We start from the raw sequence: 21,827 nt of genomic DNA on the forward strand, positions 1-21,827 counted from the left end.
GGACAAAGAATGAAAGATCAAATATTATGCAAAACAATTTATTTTACGTACACTATAAAAGGTAGTTTCCCTACAAAATACCATAGTTTAAAGAATAAAGCTGAATAAATGGATACAAAAGTTAGTTGCTTTGAATGAAAAATGTCAGTCAAATAATTAAATAATAGCAATAGCCTGTTATCCCCAAATTTAAACTATTTAACCTGTAGATCGTGCATACAATTTATATAGCTCTAAAGCTTTCAAAATGCGTGAGATGAAAAAAGTGTTGACAGAAACTGACAGAAACCTAGGCAGGGTGATGTGTAATTGAGCGGTGGGGAGGTGGGGTACTTGTAGTTTTTGTGTGGGTGGGGGGTGCACATGTAGCATATTTTGTTTGCAATGTGTGAGAGCATGAAGTGAGGTGCTTTCACACCAGTGTGTGAGACTTATGAATTTATAGTTGCATCCCACGGTTTATTAATTAATGCTCATGTTTAAATAATTTCTGCACAAAGTTTATAAATGAAAAATGAATAATTTTGTCGATGTACATTTGACAATGTAATTAGTAGTAATTTTAGCTGTCTTTTACTCCACTACATTAAACATTCATAGTTTTAAAAAACGCTTTTCTTATGTGCTCTTCCTCTAGATAAGTGGTGGGCAATTGTGCGGCCTAAAGTGCATCCACATGCGGCCCACGACCAACCTCCCCACCTCCCCAGATTTCTTTCTAAATTAAGAATAAAGTATTATATGTATTAACGGCTTATTTTGTATCAATGTGTTACTCTCATGATACATTGTAGAGATATTTATTGCATTATATTGCTTTTTTTTTTTTTTAATTAAAATGTAGCATTTGTGGCTTGTAATCATGGTGAAGGCAGAAGTGCGGCCCAAGCAGTTATTTGAAACTTGGACTTGGATGCTGAATTGGATGCAGCATCGTGTTGTTTCCACCTAAGGTTTATGGTATCACTGCGTACAAAATGAAAAAAATATATATATATAATTTTTTTAAATCTGTTTTTTTACGTGAAGGACACAATCATGCTTCACGCAAGTTATACAAATAGAGTGCTCCATTACTTTCCAGTTTTTCGATATATGCATACCTCAGAACCCTTTCTTAAATTTGGAATCGCAGTAGTATCTGTATTTTTGACAAACCTACTGGGGGAACAATCGAATTCGGGAATTTAATCCTGCCATGCACACATCCACTTTGCAAAAAGTCCGGACCAACTAGCAAGGTGGTAATCTGCAATTCGCTCCCTTAAAGCAGAGCGGGGGGATGGTACTTATCGAGCAGGTGGAGGGGGGTACATGTACTCTATGGGCTTGACAATCGTATGGTTTGCACACTGCACACAGGACTTTGCGCAGCGCAAATGGCTATTGTGCTAAAATGCGCATTATTTGGCCATATTCAAAACCCCATTTTGTGCCGTTCACCTTTTAATTGTATCTATATTAATGATCTGGACAATGGGATAGTTAGCAAACTTGGCAAATTTGCAGATGATGCTAAAATAGGTGGCTCAGCAGATACAATCTTGGCAGCACAGCCTATTCAGAGCGACTTAGATAATATTCAGTTGTGGGCTGACACCTGGCAGAGGAAATTCAATGTGGACAAGTGCAAGGTAATACATGCAGGTAACAAAAATGTCCACTATCATTACACTATGGGAGGTACAGATCTAGATGAAGTAACGCATGAGAAAGACCTAGGAGTCTATGTGGACTCGGTGAGACTGAGGGAACTGAACCTTTTCACCCTGGAACAGAGCAGACTACGTGGGGACTTGATCCAAGTCTTCAAAATCATGAAAGGCATCGACCACATCAAACCAGAGGAGCTTTTCCAGATCAGCAGGGACACACGCACCCGGGAACACAAATGGAAATTGGGCTTCAAGGCATTCAAAATGGAAAACAGGAGACACTTCTTTACACAGAGAGTAGTCACAATCTGGAATAAACTACCCAGCGATGTGGTTGAAGCTGAAAGTTTGGGAACATTTAAAAATAGTCTGGATATAGGATCCTTGGATCACTTAGATATTAATGAACACCAAACGAGCATGATGGGTCGAATGGCCCCCTCTCGTTTGTAAACTTTCTTATGTTCTTAATAGGGGGAAGGGGGTGCTGATGGTGTTTACTCCGGTAAGAGCGGGGGGAGGGTGTTTGTTTTATTTTCTTCCTTTGAATGATTACATAACTCATCAAAATTCCAGGGGGGACTGAGCCCCGCTTTTTACATACAGTGAGGGAAAAAAGTATTTGATCCCCTGCTGATTTTGTACATTTGCCCACTGACAAAGAAATGATCAGTCTATAATTTTAATGGTAGGTGTATTTTAACAGTGAGAGACAGAATAACAACAAAAAAATCCAGAAAAACGCATTTCAAAAAAGTTATAAATTGATTTGCATGTTAATGAGGGAAATAAGTATTTGACCCCTTCGACTTAGTACTTGGTGGCAAAACCCTTGTTGGCAATCACAGAGGTCAGACGTTTCTTGTAGTTGGCCACCAGGTTTACACACATCTCAGGAGGGATTTTGACCCACTCCTCTTTGCAGATCCTCTCCAAGTCATTAAGGTTTCGAGGCTGACGTTTGGCAACTCGAACCTTCAGCTCCCTCCACAGATTTTCTATGGGATTAAGGTCTGGAGACTAGCTAGGCCACTCCAGGACCTTGATGTGCTTCTTCTTGAGCCACTCCTTTGTTGCCTTGGCTGTGTGTTTTGGGTCATTGTCATGCTAGAATACCCATCCACGACCCATTTTCAATGCCCTGGCTGAGGGAAGGAGGTTCTCACCCAAGATTTGACGGTACATGGCCCTGTCCATTGTCCCTTTGATGCGGTGCAGTTGTCCTGTCCCCTTAGCAGAAAAACACCCCCAAAGCATAATGTTTCCACCTCCATGTTTGACGGTTGGGGATGGTGTTCTTTGGGGTCATTCCTCCTCCTCCAAACACAGCGAGGTGAGTTGATGCCAAAGAGCTCGATTTTGGTCACCCAGTTCTCCTCTGAATCATTCAGATGTTCATTGGCAAACTTCAGACGGGCCAGTACATGTGCTTTCTTGAGCAGGGGGACCTTGCGGGCGCTGCAGGATTTCAGTCCTTCACGGCATAGTGTGTTACCAATTGTTTTCTTGGTGACTATGGTGACACTCCCTTTAAGAGAGTGCTCCTAATCTCAGCTTGTTACCTGTATAAAAGACACCTGGGAGCCAGAAATCTTGCTGATTGATAGGGGATCAAATACTTATTTCCCTCATTAACATGCAAATCAATTTATAACTTTTTTGAAATGCGTTTTTCTGGATTTTTTGTTGTTATTCTGTCTCACTGTTAAAATACACCTACCATTAAAATTATAGACTGATCATTTCTTTGTCAGTGGGCAAACGTACAAAATCAGCAGGGGATCAAATAATTTTTTCCCTCACTGTACCTCACATACACACACCATAAAACTTCAATTAAACGCCTCTGGCGTTTATTCCAAATTACTGCAAGAAGCCCCGGTGTCAATTGGAGCCCGGCGATTGTATTAAACATTCATAAATAAAAAGACATTGCGGACTGATGCAGGGTAAGAAGATAAGAGCAGCCTGGAAACATTGCTTCATTGTAGAAGCAGGCTAATAGGCCAGGCTTTTATTTATTTATTTATTTATTTATTTTTATTATTTTTTAATAATTTACTTTACAAAGATCTAAACACATTGAATGTATGGTGAACTATACACTGGATTGAAAAGAAGATACTGGAAACTCTGTTAGAAGTCTAAGATTTGATATACTGTGAACTCTCACTAAATAAACAAGAAGCACTGTGGAAATACGCATTAAACCTAACCATCAACATTCATTAATGCATTGTTTGTCACAGTTAACAGTTCAATCACTACAATTAACAGCAATACAAATATACAGCAATATATATGTACAGTGAGGAAAAAAGTATTTGATCCCCTGCTGATTTTGTACGTTTGCCCACTGACAAAGAAATGATCAGTCTATTATTTTAATGGTAGGTGTATTTTAACAGTGAGAGACAGAATAACAAAAAAAAATCCAGATTTGATTTGCATGTTAATGAGTGAAATAAGTATTTGATCCCCTATCAATCAGCAAGATTTCTGGATTTTGTTGTTGTTATTCTGTCTCTCACTGTTAAAATACACCTACCATTAAAATGGTGGGCAAATGTACAAAATCAGCAGGGGATCAAATACTTTTTTCCCCTCACTGTATAATGTAAAGTGAGAAATAATAAAAACACGTGGTGTGTTTTATTAATATACGGTATATATATTTACTGAAGACAGGAAAGATGCAAAAAATAAAAATAAAAGTTTACGTAAATATGTTGTGGAAGGTTCTTTCAAATGTGTTAATCCATCTTTTGAAAATGTATCGATTTCCTGTGTGTGTGTGTGTGTGTATGTATGTATGTACGTATGTGTGCATGTGTGTGTGTGTGTGTGTGTGTATATATATATATATATATATATATATACACACACACACACACACACACATTTGTGCTTATTTCTTCCGATTTCCTAATTTATAAATGTATTTGTGACTAATTCCAGTTATTGAGTTATATACAACTTATCAGAACAGTTGGTTGATGCAGCTGTAGGCTACTTATAACAGGTTTCACACTTAACAGCATGAACAGCGCTGTAACCCTGACGTTGTGGGTTCGATTCCCGAAGTGGGGGTGTAATTTCTTCAATTTTCTCCCTTTTTTAAAATGGGTATTTTTTCATTAAGTTAAATGGTATCAGAGTAGAATGAACAATTATAAGGTGATTAATAAGGCTAATTGAGTTTCAATAATATGGTTCAAGGAACATAAAATCCTAAATAATGTAAGACAAAGCAAGGAAAATTAACTCCTTGATATGAAGTAAGAGTGGATCATTAATCGAATTCCGGCAAACTAAATGTTAGAAATCAATAACAATACATTATTCATTAATACAATAATAATAATAATAATAATAATAATAATAATAATAATAATAACTAGAAGTTGCAGGCAACGTTGAGACTTCCAGGTGTTTGCAATCAAGAAATGTATGTTTTCAGACTGCTACAAATAAGTCAAATTTTGTAATTTTTTGCTTATAAGTATTGGTAAGTAGAGTTTTCATAGTCAAATTCCCCCTATTGTGGTCAAATATTTTAACGTTTTTATACTCCTCCCCCACCTTCGCATTCTGAAATGGGGGTGGGGAGATAGTTGGTCTGAGTAGGAATACAAAATCTCAGAAAATATTGACAATTATATATTTGTAGCCAGACAGTCTACTGATCAAAACAAGACCATCCACATTTTGGTAGAAGCAATACACACCCGTAGAGAGCTCAAAATGTCAAGATGGAAAACTGTTTACAGTGTACTAATACAAATGCAAAGAAATCCGAACGAAATTGAGTAATCTGTGACCGTCTGAATGAGCCCCCCCCCCCGGAGCAGACTGCATCTTTTCCCCCCCGGGCACTGAATGACAGCGGGCAACACGAAACTGTAAAACTGATGTGTTTGAGAATGAAACACGCTGGTAGCCAAGAGAATAAGCTTTCAAACGATATGCACATTGTAGGAATACAGTGTAACTTCTATGCACAGGAGCTGTGCGTAACACTGCCAAATAATGCTTAAGAGAGTGTAGTAACACAGTATATAACTCTATTTTTCAGTTTCTGGTAACCTAAACTTTTTTTTATAACCTCTGGCAGTTTACCGCTTACCTTTGTACCATTTCAGGTTATTCACTGGACTTCACTGGAAAAATGGGGGTGTTCTAAAAGTTTTGACCGGTGGTGTACATACTACTACGTCCATAATATTGTGTTTGTACTGCAATACTACCTCGTTGTATGCCCTGTCAGGACAATAACATAGAGGTGTACACTATATTACTGAGGAGGTATACATTCGGGTTGTGTCCAGACTCGAATGTACTGCACAGTCTGGACTGATGCCAGATGTATGCATGTATATATGTATGTGTGTGTGTGTGTGTGTGTGTGTGTGTGTGATGGGAAGCACACATGTAATTGCTAAAGCTGTTCTCATATATATAAAGAATGAATGTAGAAATAATAGAATGTTTAAAATGTCACAAACGTCTGTCCATCACACTGCCTTCATTCATCCACCGAGTCCTGTTCCTTTAATGCTTGGACTCAATTAGCATATGTAATGACTCTAATTGGAAACATGAGATGAAAATGGAGGTCATTAGAGGTCATTAAATTTGAATTGCGTGTAAACCCTAATTAGACTGAATTCACAGATTTTTGTGTTATTTGCAGTGCGCATTTATTGGATAAAAGCTGGCTCAAGTGGTGGGAAGAATGCACTGTGGAGTGGCACAGGCAGATTTGCGAGGTGCCATGTTTGAATCTTTTTTATTATTTTTTTGGCCAAGTTGAATTTTTCTCGTGCAGCACACATTTTGGGTGGAAATTGCATGAAGTTTGAATATCGGGCCCTATGCCTATTGAGCCTATTGAGGGACAATTTAATGTTCTCTCAAACCTACATCTAGGTGGTTGCAAGGACAGTTATGTGTCCTAATGTAAGAAAAAACTTTTATCCTCTTTGTTTTATAATTTCTTCTTAATTTGTATTGTATTTTTTTTGTAATTTCACTTTGCAGAGAATCTGAACTAACAAAAAAAGTCAGCTGCTTCAAGTTTTCAAAAATATGTTTTTATCTTCATATATATACTAGCCTTTTATTATGCACAATTTAATAATGTGTTTTTAGGCAATATTATATCAAGTTTACACAATACATTATCATACAGTGATGTTGTCAGATGGCATTTTGATTGAATGTTTGATTGTGTGCGATGACCAAAATGCAAAGTTTTTGCATGCATTTTAAATAATTTTTTTCAGGAGATAAATGGTTACAATTTTTCCTTATATACAAATTTCTCAGAATTGTTTCACACCCTTGGCAAAGTGTAAATAAAAGTTGATTAGACAAGAAAATGCAGCTGTACACATTTTATGCAATTCTATGCAATTAACTAAACTGAGGAAAGAATTGTATGCATAAATAGCATTTACGTATATTTCTAAACATATTATGAAACACAATATGCAAATGTATTCCTACAAAAAAATGTAAGCTCTAGTCAAGACAAATGTTTTGCAACCTGGTGCACTTGGTAGACTCAAGCGATATGTTAATTCTAGAATGGGAAGTAACATTTCCAAGTTATCAAAGCCAAAAATGCAATAAAGTCCAACCAATTGATGGTTAATAGTCATAGAAACTACTTCAAAGCTACTTTATGAAGTAAAACAATTGACTTTATTTTTCAGAGTCACTTGTTATATAGATCAGATGAACACATGGTATGACATGAAATCACATCAAGAGGTGACCAACAACAGACTGTTTTCAGAGATTCAAGACACACTGGGAACATTTGGACTAAATGGTCTTGACAGACTTCTCTGTTTTATGATTGTGAAGGAGATACAGGTAACTATTGTCCTGAACATAATTTCAATAATTTCACTCTTGAAAATGAAGGCTTTCTAAAGCAGGCACAACACTGAATGAATGTGTTTGCTTTTTCTCTTTCATATATTATCATATATATTCTGTAATATATTGGGTAGGATATATTACACTGTATTAATAAAATAATGTGTAGATGGAAACAATTATGCATATTAATTTGTCTTTAACAATTTAATATCTTTATTTTCTTTCATCTTCAGAATTTCTTGAACATGCTCCAGAAGACAATCCTCAGAGATAGAACTGTAGTTGACGTTTTCAAAGCTTTGCTGAATTCTGTAAATCCTGTGAAAGGGATTGTTGGTAAGTACTCAAATCTGATTGACTGTTTTGTTTTGTTTTTTGCTAAAGAATATAATTTTTTTTTTCTGTTTTTCCCCCTTCAGGAAATGCAAGCAAAGTCTACTCCACAGCTGTTGCAAAAACACAGAAAATCTGGACATCGTATTTGGAGGCCATTCTTAAGGTTTACGGTCTAATTATACTTAGAGAACAATTCAATATTTCCTTTCATCAGTAGCTCTAAGACTTTCTTCTAGGGGGAATATTTACCTAACCAAGAATTGATAGGAACCTCCACTTACTCCACTTGGTTTTCATACAGAGTTAATAAGAGCTTATACTCTTAAAACTGGAGTGGACACTGAGCAATGCCAAGTAGAGGGGACATGTGGAAGTCCTTTCCTTTGGCTAAGGATATTGCAATCAGAAGTCTGATTTTTGATACTTGCATTGTGGCATTGTGAAGATGTGGTGCTTACAAGTATTGCCAATGACAGTCTCCTCCTTAGTCATATTTTAAGTCCTCTTTTACAACACAATATGTAATCTGTGCAGTGGATGCCATTTATCATCAACCTCTCAATTCCCAGACAAAAGTTGTCAATATATGAAATGGTCAATATGCAAGAGAAGAGTTTTGAAATAAATGTCAAGGTTAAATGGAACAACAATATATACTGTACTTGTAGAAAACACCTCACTGAAATAAACTTTTTAAGGATACATAATATGTATGTGTGTGTGTATAAATACAATACATTATTTTTACATAAGTCTGTGGGTGGCCATTATTCTCAGTTCAATAACATTAACAAATGCATTCCTCGATGTTCTCAATATCACAGGTTGGACAGATGCAGATCCTAAGGCAGCAGATTGCAAATGAATTAAACTACTCATGCAAGTTTGACTCCAAGCATTTAGCTGCTGCTCTGGAAAATCTCAATAAGTACGTTTTTTTATCTTTCCAGTCTATATACACCTTGTTATTCACAGTATTATATTACTTGTTGAAATTATGCATTTATATAGACAGGGCTAACCTTAGAGCTTGAAGGGCACTATACAAAATAAAAATGTATTGAATTGCATCAAGATTTCAGGTTGTAACAAAACAAAAGGGGGGTGCATTCTTCCTGTAGCCACTGTAGATATAGAATTCTAAGAAATAACAATAGGTGTCCAGTACTTAGTGCTTGAGCACCTAATACTAATATTCATTACAAAAACAATAGGTGTCCAGCACTTTTGTTGTTAGGCCATCTAATGTGAAGCAATAGTATGGAGTGTCAATTCGTGAGGATATAGCTGTCAAGTTATAAAGTGCATTGAAGACTGAATGCTATTTTGTTCATAATGGCAGGTTTGAGGTATTAAATAGCCTTGTATTGGTGTGGAAGGGTCAGATTCAGTATGTTGCTCAGGAAGGAATGCGTGTTAGAGTTAGTCTGTAGTGAGGAGAGTTGTAGGAGGCTTGTTTGGCAGAAGTGAGAACCTCTTTCTCAGCGTATAAAGGCCTACTTCCGCTCAACTTTCTACCCATCACTTTGCTTCCAACATAATGGTGTCCTGTCAGCCTAGGTATTTTTAGCCATAGTCGTTGTAGACTAGTTTTAATATAATTGTATTCCATTGTGTTTTTAATAATTCATATTGGAAATAGTTTTTAATTTGTACATGTAGTGATTATTTGAAGTACGATCGTTGTATTCAGTCTCTTTTAGTATGTTAGCTAGCTAAAAGTGAAAGCTGTTTTCAAGGAATTCTGCTTTATAAAAATTACCTTTGCTTTAACCCCCCACCCGAAAAAATATCAGTCATGAAATATCAGTCATGAAATTGAGAGGCTTTTGTGCACGGTTTTCTGGATAGTTTGGGTTTAGCAATCTGACTGTATAAGAATGCAAATATAATCATTATATTTGTAAGTGCAAGTGTAATTGAACATGCTATGCTATGCTATGTCATCTTCAGTGTTGGGAGGTAACAAGTCCTGGTATTTGAATACAACTACATAATAAGTAGTAGCCCCAGGTCTTTTGATCCAATTCAGATTATTTCCCATAAAGGAATTTCTGCGCGATTATATTATACCTAAGTGCGAAAACTTAATACGAAAACAACGTCAGAACCCCCCCCCCCCAGTTACAACCTGAAGTCTAGCGAAGCCCCTGGTGAAGAGCACACGTGGGATTAAAGAGAAGCACATGGATTTGATGCCCTTTTAAGGGTACCAGGGGTAGTATATGGGTAGTTGATGTGGCATGTTGTTTTTTCTTTCCATGGAACAAAAAACATTTAACTTAATTTAACTTTGATTAAAATGGTGTCATATAGTAAAAGGCTTTGTATGTAATGTAAATTATATGAAAAGATGCAAAATGCAGAATAATTTTGGGGGGAATTTTGAACTAAACATGATCAATGTCCACTGGTGTGACCGTTATGAATGGCTGCAAAATTGAAAAACAATAATTAGTAAAAGTCCACTCTCGAATTCTTGGCATGTCAATACGCACAGCTCAGTGTTACGCACACAGCTCCTCCTATTATAACTATTTAATAATATTATGTATAAACTTATTCTTATAAATACACTTCTGTGTTGACATGCCAAGAGTTCAAAAATCCCCCCAAAATTATTCTGCATTTTGCATCTTTTCATATAATTTAGATTACATACAAAGCCTTTTACTGTATGACACCGTTTTAATCAAAGTTAAATTAAGTTATATATTTTTTGTTCCATGGAAAGAAAAAACAACATGCCACATCAATTACCCATATACTACCCCTGGTACCCTTAAAAGGGCATCAAATCCATGTGCTTCTCTTTAATCCCATGTGTACTCTTCACCAGGGGCGTCACTAGACTTCAGGTTTTAACCGGTGGGGGGGGTTCTGACGGTGATTTCTCCGGTAAGACCGGGGGGGGCTGATGTTGTTTTCGTATTAAGTTTTCGCACTTAGGTATAATATAATCGCACAGAAATTCCTTTATGGGCTTAAGCCCCAGAAGCCCGGGTCTAACAACGCCGATGCTCTTCACTGTTGTGTTTGCCAAGTGTTTGGTATCCTATGAAAGCTGAGACTCTCAGCTTTCTAACGATGTGAAGCATTCTCTGATGTGGAAAATGTGGTTTTTAGCTTTCACTTTTAGCTAGCTAGTTGTACAACTGAAACACCATTTACAGTATGAATGATTAAAAACACGATGGAATACAATTTACATTAAAACACTGAGGTAATTATAGAAACTCAGCTACAATGACTGTGGCTAAAAATAGAGGCTGACCGGACACCATTTACCAGAAGCAAAGTGACATATAGGAAGTTGGGTGGAAGTGGGCGTTTCTACGTTATGCAGGAGTTCCATAACATTTTCATCTGCATTCTCAAGCCTGCATAAGATTAAATACTGTGCTAAAATGAAAGACAATTGTATTAATAAACTTTCAACAAGGCTTCTTTAATTACTTTTGATAATATAATTATTAATATAGTTTACAATGTAATTATTAATTCAAACATACTGTGCTGATATGCACAGTTAATTCATAGCAATTTAATTATATGAATTGGATGAAGTTTAGCTGTTATTACTAGAGTTTTATGTCATGTCATGCCCTGCTGTCATGTAATATCCTATTTTGTGCTGTTTATTTCAGGTCCCTTCTTGCTGATATTGAAGCCCATTATCAGGACCCCTCACTGCCATATCCCAAGGAGGACAACACCCTCCTGTGTGAAATCACTGCATACCTAGAGGCTGCTGGGATTCACAATCCTCTCAATAAAGTAAGTGGATTTAATTGTATTGCTGTCTTCATCATGCAAAATGTGTGTTTGTTTGGCATTTTGAATAGACAACATATACCTCTCATTTACATTACAGGGTAATATTAGTATTTTTATTTTATTATAGTTACTGAAACATTAATATGTTAATTTGTCTCCTTTTTAGTAACAACTCATTCTTTCTTCAAGTTTTAAGAGCATTAGCCTCGTATTATATTATTGGTAATGGATTGTCACAGGCCAATTGTTATTTTATTGAATTGTATTTATTATTGTTAAGAGTGTCATGCATAGGAATTTGTTCAATATTAAAGGGTACTGTCATAATTCATAGAATTTAATGATTAAGGTCTGTACTAGGGCTGCAACAAACAACTATTTTGATAATTGATTAATCTGTCGATTTAGTACTTTGATTAATAGTTTAATCAGATTTTTAAAAATCCAACATTTAAATGCAAGTGTCTTATTAAAAAAAAAAAGTTTTTTTCTTCATCTTACATAATGCTCTCTTTAAAACAACTTGAGATGGCAGCTATAAAACAATAGAAAACATATTTGCAAACAATAAAGGGTTTTATTGCATATAGCGCATAAAGCAACAGGTGTTTTAATGTTGTTCTCAAAACACAAAGCTATTTTACTCTTCAGTTTTAAAGGTGCTAAACTAAAACAAGTAACATTTAAAAGAATGTGGCCACTACAGTGTCAGGTTTGCAGAATGATTGCCTTCCTGGATGAACTCATCCAAGAAGGCTTCATTTGTGAACGTTGTCGGCAGGTTGAAATCCTAGAGATCAAGGTTCGTGATCTTGAGGCTCAGCTTGTCGATCTGCGCTGTATTAGGGATATAGAAGAATTGGTCAATCAGCCCATGAGAGAGATGGTGTGCATGCCAAAACCTAGGAGAGTTGAGACCTTAGAGCAGGACAGTGTAGAGAACTGCAGAAAAGGGCGTGCACAACCCCTAGAGACACCCCAAGAGCTTGAATTGCTCAACAGGTTCCAACTGCTGGACACCGAGTTGGACAGTGACAGCTCAGAGGGTGATGGGAGGGCAGTTGAGCACCAGAGCACCATGGTGCCCACTCCCCCCCAGAAGAAGGAGGTAGTTATAGTAGGAGACTCAATTCTTAGAGGTGTAGATCACACAGTGTGTTCTAGTGACAAGGAGACCCGCATGGTATCTTGCCTGCCGTGGCTCAGGTTGCAGATCTCCCTAAACTAGTAGACGGGCTACTGGCCAAAGCCGGGGGGAATCCACTGGTCATGGTCCACATTGGAACCAATGACATAGGTTCTGCAAGACAAATTTAAAGAGTTAGAAACAAAACTAAAGAGTAGAACCTCCACGTTAGTTTTCTCTGAAATACTTCCGGTACCACGTGCCAGGCCAGGGAGACGGGCAGAGATTAGAAAGTTTAACACGTGGTTGAAAGCTTGGTGTAGGGAAGAGGGGTTTAGGTTTATAGAGCATTGGTCTTTCTTCTGGGATAGATGGGACCTGTACAAACCGGACGGTCTACATCTAAACAGAAGGGGGGCTAATGCATTGGGAGAGCGTATGTGCAGTGAAATTGAGAATCATTTAAACTAGGAACCAGGGGGGCAGGGAGCTCTGACAATGGGAGATATTCCTCTAAGGGAAGAAAACCAAGGGAAACTGCCAGTAGGAAAGTCCTGAAATGTTTGTACCTCAATGCCAGGAGTATAAGGAACAAGATGTTAGACTTGGAAGCCACAGTGCTAGCATGTGACTACGATGTTGTAGGAGTGACAGAAACATGGCTTACAGAAAATGATGTGGATGAATACAAGTTGGAAGGATACACACAGTTTAGGAGAGACAGGCAAAATCGAAGAGGGGGTGGGCTAGCATTATTTGTGAAAAATGACATTGAGGCAGAAGAACTTGTATTAGATCCCAGTAACGGAACAGAATCTTTGTGGGTGAAACTTTTGAACAAGAGATCTGGAGGATTAGCAGTAGGAGTGTTTTACAGGCCACCAAACTCAGATATTCAGAAAGATGCTGCATTGTACAGTGTAATCAGGACTGCATGTAGCAAGGATGTGGCTGTTATAATGGGGGATTTCAATTTCCCAAACTTAGACTGGGAAAGCCCAGTGAGGACTACAGAAGCAGAAATAGAAATGGTTGAGATGGTAAATGACTGCTTTCTAACTCAATTTGTCAGTGAACCAACCAGAGAGAGTGCATGTATTGACTTGATCTTTTCAAATGACCAAGATAGAGTCAGGGGGACAGCAGTTAGAGAACCAATGGCAAATTGTGATCACAATATGGTTAGCTTTGAGGCATTCTTTCAAAAAACAAGGTCCAAGTCTAAAACAATGGTCTACAATTTTAGAAAAGCAAACCTTGAAGGTATGAGACGGCACTTAGAAGAGGTAGACTGGAGCACATTGGATACAGAGTCAGTTGAAAATGGATGGGTATATTTTAAGAATATACTACTTGAGGCTCAGGAGCAATTTGTACCAAAACTTAGCAAATTGAGGACCAAAAACCACTGGCCAAAATGGTTTAATACAGGTATGCAAAACAATATAAAGAGGAAGAAAATGTTGTATAGCGCATACAAAAGGGATGGTGACGAAAAAAAATACATAGAATATGTTGAGCTGCAAAGAGATCTTAAGAAAGGGATCAGGAAAGCAAAGAGGGAAATAGAAAGAAACAGAAGAAGATCTGTAGGGACACATGGACCCAGGGATACAAATGGAAATTGGGCTTAATGATTTTTTTTTTTAATTATTATTAAGCCCAATTTATTTATTTATTATTTTTTATACACAAGCATCTATGCCCATACGTTTTAATATTTTAATGTAGGAACATTGTAAATCGCCAAATTGAGCCAAATTGTTGTACTAGCCCTTGAAATGCGGAAGCTATAGCCTTGTATCAAGGAACACAGAGTGAATGCAGAAGAGGAGAATCTACAGGTTTTATAACTTGGATTGTTTTGGAAATATACAATTATCTAATAAAAATATACAAAAGAAAATTGGAACAGGTCCAACGGCAATATTTAGAGTAGTAGGAGAGATGTTATGTTATTTCAAGAATCTGACAATGCAGATATTGTCACCAGATGAGAAGAGGCTAGGGATCAGGTAGTTTTGTTGTTGATGTTTTTTTTTTTATTCCTATGTATGATATGAAATGTTATAACTAGGGCATTGGATTGGATACTTGGTCCGAGTAGGAATACAAAATCTCAGGAAATATTGACAATGATGACATATTCTGGAACCAGACAGTCTACTGATCAAAACAAGACCATCCACGTTTTGGTAGAAGCAACACACACCCGTAGAGAGCTCAAAATGTCAAGATGGAAAACTCTGTTTAAAGTGTACTAATACACAACGATTTTATGTAATTGGATGTGAACTTCTCTGTGTTTGACAGAACATCAAATAATATATATATATACACTGTATTAATCGTTAGGATGTTCTGAACAAAAGAAGCCTATTTGCAAAGATATCCAGTCTAAACTGACTGATCTGTGACCGTCTGAAAGAGCCACCCCCCCGGAACAGACTGTGCGTTTACCCCCCCAAGCTCTGAATGATGGTGGGCAACACGGAAACTGTAAATCAAGTGCGTTTGAGAATGAAACGATGTACGCATTGTAGGAATACAGTGTAACTTCTATGCACAGGAGCTGTGTGTAACACTGCCAAATAATGCTTAAGAGGGTGTAGTAACACAGTATATAACTTACCCTTACATTTAAAAGTTTGTATGGTGTTCATGTACTTTTGAAAGTAAAATATTGTGTGATCATTGCTTATATCAGCCTCTTTGTGCTGGAGAACTGACATACAGGACAAAATAAATGTGTAACATTTTGTAATTATTTTTTTATTCCTAGATCTACATAACAACCAAGCGGTTACCATACTTCCCCATTGTGAATTTTCTGTTTCTCATTGCCCAGCTTCCCAAATTACAGTACAGCAAAAACCAAGGTAAAGCAGTCAGTGCTGGAAGTATTTCTTGCTATTTCTGTCCATGTACATTAAGACACCATTGGCCTGATTTTCCCTATGGGCAAATGGTGGAGTAATTGTCTATGTAATTAACTTAGTATGGAATGGCAGTTTACCTGTAAAAACTCATTCATTCAGGCTTCAGGACTTTGTAATATAAAAAACATCTGTGTTTTCATACTTAGTTTCAAACTAGTTTACATTTCTGCATCGTGCCCTTATTTTTAACACAACGTTATTGTATTTCAATATTAATATTTGTCTTACTTAGGGATGACCTGCAGAAAGTCGACTGATCCTGTAGACTGGCCTCCCCTTGTCCTGGGTCTCCTCACCTTGCTAAAGCAGTTTCATTCCAGATACACAGAGCAATTTCTTGCTTTAATTGGACAATTCATCCGCTCCATAATGGAACAGTGTACAAGGTATAATTCACCACTGTTTTATTAATAATCAAGGAACTTAAAAGCTAAAACGTGTCATACAATCTAGCATTTGGTAGGTAGGACATTCAATTAATACCTCACTGAAATTATTTAAAGTACTTGACCACAGTTTGTTGAAATAATTTGGACACGAACACTAATTTGAAACATGTTATGATAATTCCAGAGAAAATAGAAACTTTCTCTGGGATACGGCAAGAGAATAGTTGTACAAAAGAAGCAGCTTGTTTGTTTTGCTGGTGGAAACCAAGCTCATGCTCTAAGAGCTATAAGGTTTCTCAATATTAACTAAAGTGTTCAAGCTTCTCATTATTCCGTTGAGCAAATTAAACTTACAGTTGGAAAGACTGTTACAATTAAAAGTTATTTAATTCATTTTCATCCACTTGTAGAAGTCTTCACACAGGCTTGAGTCAAATTCAGTTAATGTAGGATGATTAAGAGCAATGTGCGACACAAGATCAGATGTAGGCCTTGTTACCTGTGGTCATTGGATGATTCTGATTTGTGGGCTGTGGCCTCATATACATTGTTACTTATCAGTTGTTTCTTTTCTCAGGATGGTCTACCATAGCTAATTACTACCACATTACCTAATCTTACTTAATTTGAAATAATGGAATAAATTGTGGAATAAAAAAAAAATACATATACAGCCTTGAATTAAAGAAGACAAGTATTTTAATGTAAACAGTGCTTGTTCCTATTTCTGCTTTAAATTTTCCTCTGTCATCTTGGGTCTAACCTACTTGTTCAAGTTGAAACCCCTGAAATCCCACAGGATTTAATGTCTGTTATTTTAATAACAGATCGAGTATGAGATTAACAGGGTTTTACTACAACATGACAATTAACTTGTCAATCATAAAATGGTCAACCAACAAGAACATTAGCCTGAAGCCGCTGTTAATATTATTTCTAAAAATATATAATATATAATAATATCATTCTGTGGTCTTTGAAGCACATTAGCACCAGTGAGGCATATGCTCTCATGGAGGTACAAAGAATTGTATGCGTCATCCTGCACTAATTTTATTTATGGCTTTGCGTACAAAAGTTAACATTCACGCTCCATAGAGCTAGAGGATTAAGTACAATTTTCGTCCATATTCTTCCAAGAGCTTGTTATTTCAACTCATTACCTCAAATACATACATTGTTTCAATTAAATTGGTACAAGTGGATCTGCTAAGCTGATCCTGGGACACTTGTCTTACATTAATTTTAGTAAATGTATTTACTATATTGAGGGTGTTTTCAAAATTCTATTCTTGGCTTACTTATTTTAATATAATTATATGTTATCAATTCTAATTTTAGTTTGTAACTTAAATGTTTACAGTCAGAAGATTCCAGAAATGCCATCTGATGTAGTGGGGGCTCTTATGTTCCTGGAGGATTATGTTCATTATACTAAACTACCACGAAAGGTAAGAAAAATTGCACCCATTCCTCATTTAAAGTATTTTTATATTGTAAAGTAAGTTTTCTGTGGCTTTTCAATGTATAAATGATATGAAGGGAAAAAATTAACATTTTATAATGTTGAACTGACAGTAACTAACCTGGTGTAATTCAACACTGACATTTTATATATTTTACATATTCCATTGATTTGAAATAATATTAATAATAATTAATAATAATTAAAAAATTACTGTATTTGGTTTGTTTTTATTTTTCAAGGTGGCCGAAGCCCATGTACCCAGTTTCATCTTTGATGAATTTAGGACTATCCTGTGATGTGACAGAAAACACATGCTTAAAGACTTCTGTTTTTTCAAAGAACTTGTCATATTTGTCCTGGATGTTTTAAAGTGATAAATGATTTGTTAATTTCTACATTTTTTTTCTTCAATCAAAAGCAATGACTGTTTTTTAAAGCATTACTTTGTTTTGTGAAGTTGTATACATAATCTGACTAAAATGTAAGCAAAAAAAAATAGTTCATACAAATGCTGTATTAGTATATTAATACATTATTTCTGTCTAACCTCAAAACCCTCAGTTGAATAAAATCTGTATATCTTTTCATTATTATTATTTTTATTTTTATTATTATTATTCACTTAAACAAAAAACTTAAATGGAATTGGTATATTCTTCTGTCAGAAGATGACAGGTCATGATTCCTTTGGGTGGTGCAGTTTGACAATGATAAGATTTGAATTAACTATTAATGATTGATTCTTCTTGAGTTTTGTGTTTTTGCTAGTGTCCTTGTCAGTACTGGTAGCATGAGGCAGTACCTGCCACCCATTCAGGTTGCACAGGTAGTCCAGCTCCTCCAGGATGGCACATCCATACGTGCCGTCGCAAGAAGGTTTGCTATGTCTCCTAGTCTCAAGAGCATGGAGGAGATACCAAGAGACGGGCCGTTACAGGAGGAGAGCCTGGACAGGGCCATAGAAGGGCATCAACCCAGCTGCAGGACCGGTATGTGCTCCTTTGTGCGAGGAGGAACAGGAGGAGCACTGCCAACAAAATTACCTCCATCCAGCTACTGGTGTGCATGTTTCTGACCAAACTGTCTCCATGAGGGTGGCATAAGGGCCCGACATCCTGTGGGACCTGTGCTCACAGCCCAGCACCATGCAGCTCGATTGGCATTTGCCAGAGAACACCAGAATTGGCAGGTCCGCCACTGGCGCCCCGTTCTCTTCACAGATGAGAGCAGCTTCACACTGAGCACATATGACAGATGCAAAAAAAGTCTGAAGACGCCGTGGTGAACGTTATGCTGCCTGCAACATCATCCAGCATGATCGGTTTGGCGGTGGGTCAGTGATGGTCTGGGGAGGCATATTCTTGGAGGGTCACACAGACCTCCACATGCTAGCCAACAGTACCCTGACTACTATTAGATACCGGGATGAAATCCTCAGACCCATCATGCAATGGGCCCTGCGTTCCTCCTGGTGCAGGACAATGCCCAGCCTCATGTGGCCAGAGTGTGTAGACAGTTCCTGGATGACGAAGGCATTGATGCCATTGACTGGCAATCACGTTCCCCAGACCTGAATCCAATTGAGAACCTTTGGGACGTTATGTATCGGTGCATCCGACACCGCCAAGTAGCGCCACAGAATGTCCAGGAGCTCACTGATGCCTTGTTCCAGGTCTGGGAGGAGATCCCCCAGGACACCATCCGCCGTCTCATCAGGAGCATGCCCAGACGTTGTCGGGAGTGCTTAGAGGCATGTGGGGGCCATTACACACTTATGAGTCACATTGAGTTGATATGATGAAATTCATGCAAGTTGGAACAGCTTGTGATTTCAATTGTTTACTTAGATTTTCGGTGTGAGTTTGAATCCAGTCCTCAATCGGTTGGTGATGTACAGTAAAGATTTTAATCTTTAATATATTTTGTTCATCGAGATCCGATGTGTGATTTGTGTTCCCTTAATTTTATTGAGCAGTGTATATTGCATTTACACTGAAAGTTAAATTAGCTTTGATCCGACTGCCAGTATGATTCTTATCAACATTCTGTGAAGCATTTACAATGTGGGTGAACCTAAGCCATTTCAGGTTCAACCAGCACGCATACCTCCTAATTACAATATGTGATGCCATAATCAGCACTCAATAATGAGTTTTCATAGAAGTATGCAAAAAATATCAAGAGAAATAAAATGTTGTATAGTGCATACAAAAAGGATTGAGACAAAACAAAATACAAAGAATATATAGAACTCCAAAGAGATGTTAAGACAGGGATCAGGAAAGCAAAGAGGGAAATAAAAAGAAAGGGCCAAAATGGAAGTCTTGGAAAACGAACAAGATGTGGCAAATGTTCAAAATGAGTATTTCACAGAGGTTTTTACAAGAGAAACAGTGGATAACATGCCACAGGTTAACAAATAATTCAAATCCTAAAAGAGGAGAAGGTACTAAAGGGACTAGCAGAATTAAAAACAAACAAATCACATGGGCCAGCTGGTATATTTCCAACAGTACTTAAAGAAATTAGGGAAATTATTTATAGGCCACTAACTCAAATATTCCAAATGACAATTAGAACAGGGGATGTGCCAACTGACTGGAAGATGGCAAATGTCATACCTATCCACAAGAAAGGGGACAAAACTGAGCCAGGAAATTACCAATCAGTCTCATGCGCATTCCTGGAAAAAATGATTAGACAGAAAATAGAGGAGCATCTTAATGAAAACCATATTCTTGGAGATAGTCAACATGGGTTTAGAGAAGGCAGATCATGTCTTACTAATTTATTAGTAAGTTCTTCGAATATGCAACTGCAGCTGTAGATCTAGGAGTCTAGGTGGACTCCTCACTTTCTCCATCCAAACAATGTGGGGAAGCAATAAAAAAGGCAAACAGAATGCTAGGGTATATTGTCAAAAGTGTAGAATTTAAAACAAGGGAAGTAATGTTAAGACTGTACAATGCACTAGTTTGACCTCATCTGGAATACTGTGTGCAGTTCTGGGCACACTTCAAGAAGGATATTGCTGCTCTAGAGGCAGTTCAGAGGAGAGCAACCAGACTCATTCCAGGTCTGAAGGGAAAGTCCTACTCGGAGAGACTGAGAGAACTGAACCTTTTCACCCTGGAACAGAGGAGACTACGTGTGGGATTTGATCCAAGTCTTCAAAATCATGAAAGGCATCGACCACATCAAACCAGAGGAGCATTTCCAGATCAGCAGGGACACACGCACCCGGGGACACAAATGGAAATTGGGCTTCAAGGCATTCAAAATGGAAAACGGGAGACACTTCTTCACACAGAGAGTAGTCACAATCTGGAACAAAGTCCCCAGCGATGTGGTAGAAGCTGAAAGTTTGAAAACATTTAAAAATAGCATGGAAAGGATCCTTAGATCACTTAGATATTAATAGACACCAAACGAGCATGATGGGTCGAATGGCCTTGTAAACTTTCTTATGTTCTAACAATTCTGTCTCCCTGGGACAAGGCACCCCACATTTAAAGTTTATTAACACTATGGTAGTGCTGGCAACTTTATAACTTCACTTTATATATATATACATCGATCAGCCATAACATTATGACCACCTGCCTTATATTGTGTAGGTCCCCCTTTTGCCGTCAAAACAGCCCTGACCTGTCAAGGCATGGATTCCACTAGACCTCTGAAGGTGTGCTGTGGTATCTGGCACCAAGACGTTAGCAGCAGATCCTGTGAGTCCTGTAAGCTGCAAGGTGGGGCGTCCATGGATCAGACTAGTTTGTCCAGCACATCCCACAGATGCTCGATTAGATTAGATCTGGGGGCCAGTTTAGTACAGTGAACTCATTGTCATGTTCAAGAAACCAATTTGAAATGATTCGACCTTTGTGACATGGTGCATTATCCTGCTGGAAGTAGCCATCAGAGGATGGGTACATGGTGGTCATAAAGGGATGGACATGGTCAGAAACAATGCTCAGGTAGGCCGTGGCATTTAAACGATGCCCAATTGGCACTAAGGGGCCTAAAGTGTGCCAAGAAAACATCCCCCACACCATTACACCACCACCACCAGCCTGCACAGTGGTAACAAGGCATGATGGATCCATGTTCTCATTCTGTTTACGGCAAATTCTGACTCTACCATCTGAATGTCTCAACAGAAATCGAGACTCATCAGACCAGGCAACATTTTTCCAGTCTTCAACTGTCCAATTTTGGTGAGCTTGTGCAAATTGTAGCCTCTTTTTCCTA

The 21,827-nt window shown here is 37.6% G+C and overlaps 1 protein-coding gene across 2 annotated transcripts in view; it reads left to right on the forward strand.

Annotated features, from left to right (window-relative positions):
• Nucleotides 1-18,172, forward strand: part of washc5 (WASH complex subunit 5) — a 68,926-nt gene extending 50,754 nt beyond the window's left edge. For both annotated transcript variants that reach the window (XM_066690516.1, XM_066690515.1), the window contains exons 21-29: nucleotides 7,373-7,535; nucleotides 7,778-7,880; nucleotides 7,964-8,043; nucleotides 8,705-8,808; nucleotides 11,528-11,657; nucleotides 15,566-15,662; nucleotides 15,955-16,108; nucleotides 17,475-17,562; nucleotides 17,819-18,172. In XM_066690516.1, the coding sequence (XP_066546613.1) occupies nucleotides 7,373-7,535; nucleotides 7,778-7,880; nucleotides 7,964-8,043; nucleotides 8,705-8,808; nucleotides 11,528-11,657; nucleotides 15,566-15,662; nucleotides 15,955-16,108; nucleotides 17,475-17,562; nucleotides 17,819-17,875 (976 nt within the window). In that variant the 3' untranslated portion in view covers nucleotides 17,876-18,172. The remainder of the gene's footprint in view (nucleotides 1-7,372; nucleotides 7,536-7,777; nucleotides 7,881-7,963; nucleotides 8,044-8,704; nucleotides 8,809-11,527; nucleotides 11,658-15,565; nucleotides 15,663-15,954; nucleotides 16,109-17,474; nucleotides 17,563-17,818) is intronic.
• The last annotated feature ends 3,655 nt before the right edge of the window (nucleotides 18,173-21,827 follow it).

Source organism: Amia ocellicauda, chromosome 18, assembly GCF_036373705.1.
Source record: "Amia ocellicauda isolate fAmiCal2 chromosome 18, fAmiCal2.hap1, whole genome shotgun sequence".
NCBI classification, from domain to species: domain Eukaryota; kingdom Metazoa; phylum Chordata; class Actinopteri; order Amiiformes; family Amiidae; genus Amia; species Amia ocellicauda.